General features: G+C 33.6%; 1 protein-coding gene across 1 annotated transcript; it reads left to right on the forward strand.

Annotated features, from left to right (window-relative positions):
• Positions 1-1,463: 1,463 nt before the first annotated feature.
• LOC129747905 (30 kDa salivary gland allergen Aed a 3-like) lies at positions 1,464-4,047 on the forward strand. The gene is made up of 6 exons (XM_055742305.1): positions 1,464-2,442; positions 2,585-2,794; positions 2,866-2,952; positions 3,232-3,315; positions 3,378-3,616; positions 3,685-4,047. The coding sequence occupies exons 1-6, from the start codon at positions 2,421-2,423 to the stop codon at positions 3,889-3,891; spliced, it is 849 nt and encodes a 282-aa protein (XP_055598280.1). The 5' UTR covers positions 1,464-2,420; the 3' UTR covers positions 3,892-4,047.
• Positions 4,048-10,557: the final 6,510 nt, after the last annotated feature.

Consider the following 10,557-nt stretch of genomic DNA (forward strand, 5'->3'; position numbering starts at 1 on the left):
TTGCCGAATGCTGTGCAACCATTGCTTATAGGCTTAGGTGATGCGCGCTAAGGTGTTACAACTTTTTTAATAGAATTTATTTATTACAGGAACTCAGACTGTCCCTTGAAATTGTAGGTTTCTTTGAGGACAATTTCAAATATATTTGATCGAAAACTATTGGTTTCTCAAAATTTAGATCACTTTAAAAAGCAGGACCTTTTGAATAAACATCCACGTGCAGTGTACAATGTAATAGCACCGCAAGGAAAAGGGTTAGATTGATATATTTAAAAACAAAATTACAAGGTACGTTGCTTACTGTTTTCATAATTTGTTCATAACTGACCATGAATTGTTTCTGGGCAGTTAATAAGACGTTTTTGAACTGTTTAAGTTACGACTACTTCATACGAACTTTCTAAAACTTTTTATATTCCCCAACTTCCCCTATTATTCAAACACCACACTAGCCCTAGAGGGTTGCAACACTCGGTCAATATTACTGACGTGGCCTTTGATTTTTCCCATTTAAAAGGACGAACGTGTTCCGGTTGGTATCTTCAGTTCCAATAACACTAGTTTACAGCATTTTTGAACTCAGTAAACTAAAGGTCATTTCCAATGTGAAATCGAGCGCTGAATCCGAAAATGAAATTCAAAAAAATCTCAGTAGAACCGTTTTTGAGTTATGCTCCAAGTATGAAATTTCGAAAAAATTAAAAAAGTTCTTGTACTTAGATTAAAATATCTCGGACGGCATAACAGTAATTTGAAATCCCTCTTTTGCATATTGAAGGTGAATAAGTTTTCTATCGATCATCTGAACACTGTTTTTGCGTTTGACCAACAGTATTGCTGATATTAGTGTCTTTATGAGAAAAAAAATTATAAAAAACGCATTTTTTTAGAGAAAATTTTGTTTCAACGAAAGCTTTAGACTCAATGGTAGCATTTAAAAAATCTGTTTTTCTTTTGCGATTGAATGTAAATTTAAAACAAAGATTTCAAGTGGTTATTTATCAAAATCGGTTGAAAATTGAAGAAGTTATGGCTACTTTACCATAACTGAAATTTTTGGAGTTTTTAATAATTTAATGAACCGCAGTACACTTATCATAGTATAGGAAGAATGAAACATAATAAATCTCACTCGCTCCAAGTCAAAATTATTTATTCGCTTACCAGAAGGTCACATGCCAAGTTTCAGGAAGATCTGACCACAGGGAAGGGTTGCTTAAGTCTCAAACGTGAATAAAATTTTGAGGTATTTTGCCCGGAAGGAACGAAAATACTGGTTCTTTATCAATAACTTTTTTCATCACTAGCTGATTGTTTTTTATGGTTGATTTTCTTAAAGCCTAAATTGAGACAAATATTTCACCCGAATACTGTAACTCGATTGGATTTGAAACAGAAAAGTTATTGCGGTTCAAAGATTGTATTTTGGTCGAAAATTGTCGTATAAAACGCAATGCGTAAAAAGTACTCATTGCGTGTTGGACAAAATTTGCGGCCTTTAAACCGCAATAACTTTTCTGTTTCAAATCCAATCGAGTTACAGTCTTCGGGTGAAATATTTGTCTCAATTTAGGCTTTAAGAAAATCAACCATAAAAAACAATCAGCTGGTGATGAAAAAAGTTATTGATGAAAAACCAGTATTTTCGTTCCTTCCGGGCAAAATACCTCAAAATTTTATTCACGTTTGAGACTTAAGCAACCCCTTCCTATGGTCAGATCTTCCTGAAACTTGGCATGTGACCTTCTGGTAAGCTAATAAATAATTTTGATTTGGAGCGAGTGAGATTTATTATGTTTCATTCTTCCTATACTATGATAAGTGTACTGCGGTTCGTTAAATTATTAAAAACTCCAAAAATTTCAGTTATGGTAAAGTAGCCATAACTTCTTCAATTTTCAACCGATTTTGATAAATAACCACTTGAAATCTTTGTTTTAAATTTACATTCAATCGCAAAAGAAAAACAGATTTTTTAAATGCTACCATTGAGTCTAAAGCTTTCGTTGAAACAAAATTTTCTCTAAAAAAATGCGTTTTTTATAATTTTTTTTCTCATAAAGACACTAATATCAGCAATACTGTTGGTCAAACGCAAAAACAGTGTTCAGATGATCGATAGAAAACTTATTCACCTTCAATATGCAAAAGAGGGATTTCAAATTACTGTTATGCCGTCCGAGATATTTTAATCTAAGTACAAGAACTTTTTTAATTTTTTCGAAATTTCATACTTGGAGCATAACTCAAAAACGGTTCTACTGAGATTTTTTTGAATTTCATTTTCGGATTCAGCGCCCGATTTTACATTAAAAATGTTGGTCAGTTAATCAAGTTCACGATTTTTTTAAAATTTTGTAAACTAGTGTAATTAGTAGTTCAATTCAAGTGATAAAAAAGTTCAGAACACGAAATCTAAAATGGGTCAACACAGTGCTAATGGTAATTTAAAAAAAATATTTAAAGTTTAACGTTTGCAAAAGTAAAGTTTAAAAAAAACGCTGAGCAACTAATTTTTATAAAGTTTATTAACATCAATTTTAAATGATTAAATTAAAAAAATCCTTCCTCTTCTCCCTCGAAGTTTGCTTCAAAGCTCTGCTCCTTTTCGGCTGCGTAGCTTTCAATGGCTTGGCGCTTCCCCTGCCAAACGATAAATCGGCGCCATCCATCTTTGGCGGCCTGAGTGAGTTGCCGATGGTCGCTGCTGATGGCGTCAAAAAAGTGATCTCCTCTGCCGTTGAATCGGCTTCGGGATTTGCCGAATCGGCCAAAGCAGCTTTCCAAGGGCAGGGTGAGTTGGTTTTGTTACATGTTACTATTGAAATAAGCTTCATTTTACTGTTAAACTACCTCCAAATCCAGGTGATAAAACAGCCGACTCGGTTACAGAAGCTGTTGAATCTGGAAAGCAGGCAATCACTGAAGCTGTGGATAAAGCTAAAGAGCAAGGTGAGTACTAAAGGGCGAACCACGAAATTATTTCGACACCGAAAATGCCATCTCAATTTTCTTATAATGTTTAGAATCAAACAAAAATTTTAGAGTAGTTTTATACACTATATTTATAATTTTTAATACCCGGGTTTAGCCGGTTTGAAAATCTTGGAAATTGGCATAAGTATTTTTTGGTCACAAGCCGCATTTCCAAGCTTCAGTATATTTGGGGGAAAATTTAAACTGAATTCTTGAAGTTTGAAAAAAAAATCATTCCTTCCTCACCCGGATTAGGTGATGCCCTGGCCAAGGCTGTTACTGATGCCGCCGACTCTGCCAAATCAATCGCTGATTCCGTTGGAAAAGTTCAAGGACAAGGTAAGAATTCAACTGTGCTATCTACCATTATCAATTTTTAATTTTTTTTTTTGTTTCATTAGTGTCAGATCAAATTAACTCTGCAAAAGATGCCATTGGTGAGGCGCTCAAAAAAGTCCCAGGCGTATCGAACATACAGGAAACATTCGGGAAAGTTAACGGCATTCTTAGCGATATTCAAAACCAAGAAACTGATCGCATTCAAGATGATCACCTGAGCGGCGAAGTCAGGAATGCAATACAGGAACAGCTGAAATCACCGATATCGGATGCTGTGGGCTCGGTTGGATTTTTCTCGAAGGTGGGCCTTATTTTCAAAAAGAAAAAATACAGTTTAAATTTTACTATACTTTATCCCATACTTCATAGATCCAAGAATGCTTCAAAACGTTGCCGGAAGACGTGAAGAAAGCCGTTGATGCCGTTAAGGAAACGTACGAGGGATGCCGCAAGGAGAACCAGAGTGACCTCGCCGGTTGTTTGAATCCTGCAGTCGACACGTTGAAGAAGGAGTTGGAACCGCTCCAAACCAATATCAAAACGTGTATTGATAAGAACAATACCACCGAGCAATGAAAAACTAAATTTAAAAAAAATATTCCAGCTATAAATATGTTGCTTTGACAAACGGATGATGGATATGTATAAAATGTTATAAGCTCCAAATGAATCCAACAGAAATAAATAGAATGCTGTTTACCAATAAAAGTGACACTACTAAAACCGCTAAAACATTCTTGTTTCTAAACCGAATTGTAAAATTTATAGTTTATAGATTTGGGAACCGCGCAATGTATAAGAATTTATTTTTACGTTATACAAAGTCTGAAAAAAAGATCTGAAGACATGGCCGTAGGAACGGGGAGGGGGGGGGGGGGGGTTGGGGGTTAAACCCCCCCCCCCCCCCCCCCCATGAGGGTCCAAAAAAGCAAGCGAGGTATTCTACTCTAGACTCAAAATTTTAAATTCATAATCAAATTATGATAATAGAGCAAAGATATTCAAGAGTAACTATCTGGACTCAAAACTAATGCAAACCCGAGCAGACTTCGATGCCAAAAACGATAACAAGCTGAGACCAAATTAAGGTTTCAATACCAAAATGATAGCCTCATTTGGTATTAATTCAACCATGATGGCAAAAATAGGCATCAAAAAGATTTCAAAATTGTTAATTTTGAAAGCAAACTGCAACTAAAATGAGCTATCAATAGCAAGCGGATAGCATACTTTGGTGTAAAATATAATCTGATGCCAGAACGAGGTATTGTTAAGGCATCCTTTACTTTCATGAATTTCAAACCTGAGACCATAATGATAGTATAATTTGGCATTACATTCATTTGATAGCAAGACTAGGCATCATAAAGTCAGCGTTTAGTTTCCAAAGATTATCAAAGTGCAAACGAGTCAATCATCAACAAGATAAACAGAATTGGGGGGTGTTTTGCATTTTTTGGATGAGGAAAACTAGTTGTGTTGATAAATTGAAAGAAAAATTGACTTCTTTTTTGACATTATAGTCTAAGTAATATTAACAGATCATTCAATATTTCTGTGCATTAACGTATGTTCGACGATTTATCAAGTTCATAAAAACCATGTTTATTTTGAATGTACATAAAATTGAGCTTTCTTAACTTTTCTCATATCTTGAGTATTCATCAAAAAAAATTTAGAAAGCCATTTTCCCCCATATGAAAATATTTTTCATATTTTTTTACAGAACTTTTCAGGTCATCATTCTCAAGCGTATGAAGAGAAGAAAATTTCCTAATTGATATTTTGGTAGCACACTGACGTTGTGGTACCAAAATGTCAGTGAAACCAAAGTAACACTGACGTTCTGTAACCAAAAAGTCGTTTCAATCTGTTTACTTGGATTGGACAGTTGCTTCATCCCTTTGATAATTCTTTGGACCGTGCATTTATCGCCTCACAATATAAAAGCTCGATCTTCTAAGTGTACAACTGATACTTATTTTGTGTATTATTACCCGTTATATAGACATACTAGCTGACCCGTTGTGCTTTGCTACACCTTCCGGAAATAAATGTAATTTGTAAAAACTTATTCAAATTTAGATTTTAGAGAGCATTTTTTTGAATCAAACCTCATCATACTTCAGAACCAACAACTTTGAAATGACAGCTGCAGTTGTAGTTCTGAATTGCAATTCAAAGATGGTAAATATTATTTACTGAAACTTGATCTCTAAACTCGTTTTTCAAGATTTGAAATTTGTACTTTGTACCCAAAAAAAACCTTTTGAAATATGGTCCCTTCTTTGAAAAGCTCTTTATCTTAAATTTCCATGGGAGCTCTCCCATCTTTTCCAATTTTGTCCCCCACTGCTTGAAGATGGTAGGCAAATTTAACCGGCTTGAGACCCAAGCAGCACTTATCATGGTAATGAAAAATATATTAAATTAGTTAAGTATTAGATACAGTGCAAATTTCTTTATTTTTTAAATAAATTTACTGCGGCAAAAATATGAATATTTAAAAAAATATCAGTTGCATCACTTTATAAGTTCTCAGCGTTTTTTTATTTTCTCTTTAAAAGTCAAATATTCAAAAATGTTGGCAAAAACAAATTTCTTAATTTACTTTTGTCCCGTATATTGGGGCAAGTGTCAATGCAATGCTTATTTACAGATGCGTCAAGTAATGGCTTAAAATGGATTTAATACGAATTCCTGTTTTATGTTCTATCAAGTTTCACTGATATATCTGCAGTATTCCTGCAGAATAAATTTATGTTTGTTACTCCACTTTTAACGAATGCTGTTCAAAGGGAATGACCTTCATTTACAAAGACATTTAAGAATTTTCAATATTTGCTTCAGTTTCAACATTCGGAATACCCTTTCTGATCTTTCCAACATATTGAATAATTTTGAAGATGAATTTCTTAAAATTTCGACGTTTACCCTTGTCCCACCGTGTAAGTTTACAGGAGGAAATATTGTTTTGACCACTTTAACGGTATACTTAAAAATTTTCGTAAAAAATTTGCTTCCAGTTGAATATCAGTTCTAAAGTCTCGCTTTTCAAAAACGAAGCGGATAAAAAGTCTCTTTTATGCAGCCATGTAACAAAAAAACACTTTTCATGTTAAGTACGTACTTGAATTGGTATGTAAGCAAAAAGTACGATGGTTTTTTTCAGAATTATTTAAAATAAAAAGCTCCCATTTTCATTTCTAAATTCGTTTCAGTTGTGTTTTTTGGCTGAAGTAACAATTTCTAGAAGAAAACATAATTTTTATTTTTTTTTTAACAGAAAAAGTTGAACGTTTGAACATGTTCTAATGTTCCTTAAATGAAAAGTCGAATGCTGCCTACATTAACACGAACTAAATATGGAAGTATTTTTGCAAATCTTTCAATTGGTTTTGATTCGATTGATAAAATACCAATCCGTGTCACATCTAGGCGTCATTTATTACCACGTGCAATTAAGCAAGAAAAAAACACATCTAGGTTGCATATCGCTCCCACGTGCATAAGAAATAAAGGTACTTGGTTGAGAAAACGGCGCCTGATTGTTGAATTTTTCCAGCGATCAATGAACAGTATGCTTTAGTTACTATCCACTTGCGACGACGACGTTTGCTTGACCATAGAGACGAAAAACAAACCCCTCAAATAAAAGAAAATCTCACAAAATGGATGCCAACACTTTTCAATTACAGTTTTGACAAAACAAAATGTAGGTATATGTTTTAATCGATCGGCAAAATGTCAACCTGGGTCTCATCTAGGCGTCATTCATAACCATGTGCTGTACAAATGAGCTTGAAATTGAGTAGAAAAAAAAATACATCAAGGCTTCATATCGCCACCCCTTGCATTGAAAATATGCTTGGTTGAGAAATACGCGCCAAAATATTCCCACTGATCAGTATGCTATGCCATCGTTACTATCCTTTTGCGACGTTGGCTCGACGCCTCGAGCTTGGAGACGAAAAACAAACCCCCAAAGGAAGAAAAATCTCGAGAAAATGTATGTCATGACTTTAATTTGTTCCGAAAAACTACAAATTTAGTATGGAAGCCCCCCTTCCCTTAAGTCGGATGGAGTTTTGACTATTACAGAAACCATCCCCGGCCTCAAAAACCCTCAGATGCCAATTTTGACGATGATCGGTTCTGTAGTTTCCGAGTCTATATGGAACAGACAGACAGACAAACATTCATTTTTATATATATAGATATTGAACGTAACCCAAAGTTTAAAGCTTGATTCATATCCACGGTACAACGTATCAATTTAAGGTCATGTTTTTAATCAATGTTTTGAAGAATATCAATATGCATTGATGATAATAGGACTTAAGACCTGGTTTACTAAATGAAACATTCGTGTGATATTTTTTTATTTAATTTAGACATATGTTCGATGCCACTGATCCTTCCGCGGGTCAGATCGAAGTAGAGATGCCAGGGTGATTTTGTCAAAAAACTAGCATATGCAATGACGGAAAAAAATTTATGTTACTATAAACTTTAACTATTATTTCTATGTTAATCAAAAATCAGTTCAATTACATTTAAAACCATACTTTTTTTTTTAATCTCAATCAATTTTTAAAAATTAATACAGTTTTAGAAAAAAATATACACTTGGCACCCCTGCAGCGCTGTATTTTTGTTTACGTTCAAGTTATAAACAAACTAGAAGTTAAGTTCGTGTGCGGCGGCGATTCAATTAGTCCGAAATCAGGACACAAACGGTGTCTAGTAGCAAGTCCCGGTAAAGATGTTGACAATAGGTTCTGTGCCATCGGTTCTTCCGAAAGAGAAGCGCTCACTGCTGGATCAGTTCAAATCGCTAGCTTCTCAGTTTCGAAGAAATAGGATTTCGGAATGCAGTGGATCTTCTTCCTTTGAAAGCAGCTGGATGACCAGCAGGTAAACCGTTATCAAAATCTGGCAGGTTCACTTAGTAAATCTGGTTTTGCAAGTACTACCGGCGGAAATTGGAAGTAAGCTGGAAAAATGAGTTTTTGAACTACACAAACCGTAATCTCATGGTGTGCATCCGCCACTTTTTTCATTAAGTATGCTTTCGAAAGCTAATAGGGAACGAAAGTATTGATCTAGTCCGAATAAGGTTTGGGATTGTTTTACTCTAATATAGGTGGTAAAATGCGAAAATTTGGGTATTTTAATTTAATATGCTGATAGCATATGTATGCCATATTTTGGTTTCCTCTACAGGTACATGATAACTCGTTTTGCCAGCCTTTGAAAAAAATTTTGAAAGCACACCGATGCCAAATTTTGGATGTAATCGAAGCCTAAAAGTGACATGATTATGCTCTCAAAACGGGTTTTAAGATGGTGGTTAAACGAGGTATCATTAAGGTTTCAGTGTAACCTACAGTTGGTATAATTGTGGTATCGACATATGAAAAGTGAGACCCAAATTTTGGCATTGTACCACCTTTATTCGGGCAAAATGATACCTCATTTTACTTTCAAGGCATGATAGCAAAATAAGTTATAATTTTGCCATAAAAGTCTGCTCGGGAAAACCTCAAAAATCCATCCCAAGCTTAAAATCTGCTACAGGTTTCAAAATTTTCTCACTGCGTCATAGAATAAGGTTGTCAGATTTTTTTCAGCACGTATCCGGACAAATCCATGCTGTTTTATATTAAAACCTGGCAAAAGCCAGGTATTTGATTTCAAAATTGTCGACCAAAATCCAGGCAATACCGGGCAATTTTGGTCAAAACCTAGGAATTGCTCATCAAAAATCTATAAAAAAAAACTTTAAAAAACCTTTCATGATTATTTTTTTGAAACTTGCTGCCAAAATTTTGGACGCATATTTAAAAAAATTTACTACACAATTTTTTTTTAGTTTGATTTAAGAATCAGAATGAAAACAAACCCGAGCAAAATCCGGGCTTTTCCAATGAAATACGGGAAACGGGGCGGACCGGACTTTTCCCAAATTTTATATTAAGTATCCGGGCCAATCCGGGTAAAACCAGGCAATCTGGCAATCTGATTATAGAAATTCAATTCTGAATATTAAATTTTAAATCAAACCCATTTTGAAGGTTCTGGTTCCATATTCCCATAACAAAAATTATATTTCGACATATTTTCGTATTTCTGATTCTGTATCAAGTTTAGGATTCTTGATTTTAAGTTCGAGTAATCATAAGAAATTAAGAATGGAAAGCTGCTTAGAAATCCTGGCTCAAATTCGGTTTGTTTCTCGAAAATCACATGCATTTTCAGTAGATTTCAAATTATAAAAAAAGAAGAATTTTGTTTTATATTCATATTCGAATTTCTTAAACTTTATTTTGTGTATGTAGATAATCCACCATGGGTGCACGGATTCACCGCAGTTTCGCCAACGTATGCGCTAAATTCGAATTTCTTAAACTTTATTTTAGCACAAAATTTAAACATATAAAGCTTCTAGGTGGCGATCCAAAATTGAAAACTCAGATTCTGTTTCATCATTTGAAATTCACATTTTAACCAGATTCACAAAACAGATCAAAAATCAATCATTGAAATGATGAATGAAGATTAAACCAGCTCTACAGAATTTAAATAATAGATTCATGAATGAGGGCTTCTAATCTAGAAGTACGATTCCTAAATCATATTTTTTGTACATTTCAAAAATCGTATAGAAATCAGGAAACAGATTCAAAGTTCAATTGAATGAGTTTTTCAATCAACATAAAATAGTTGAGAAATTCAATAGAACATGAACTTGAAAATTTGCTTGTCAATTCAATTTCCAAATATCAGAATTAGTTTGTACATACAATTCAACTAAAAGTCACAAATTTAAAGTAGAATCTGAGTAAATTTTCAAAGTTATGATTCCTGCAAAATATCCCAAATTATATTTAAAAAATCATCCACAAGATTTTTATCATGGAATTGATTCTTCATGAAAAATATTTCCAGTTAAAGAAACATGTATCTGATCTTCACTTAAAAAATCTGCATAAAATACTTTATTTTTTCAGTGTATTGTTAAACATTATTAGTATTGCAGTTTTTAAAGCCTAATTTCAAACTAAAATCATAAATTTAGTTCAAGTTTGCATCAAACATATTTGATCCGAATTTTTTTTATCACTTACTGTTTTTTATTTTGTAAAATTTTATTTATTTTCATCAAAGGTTAGAATCTTAGAATTTGTAAAAGAGTTTAGAAGATTGGGCTTGTTTGATTTGAGTATAGAATAAGTTTTT

This window comes from Uranotaenia lowii, chromosome 2, assembly GCF_029784155.1.
Source record: "Uranotaenia lowii strain MFRU-FL chromosome 2, ASM2978415v1, whole genome shotgun sequence".
Taxonomy (NCBI): Eukaryota; Metazoa; Arthropoda; class Insecta; order Diptera; family Culicidae; genus Uranotaenia; species Uranotaenia lowii.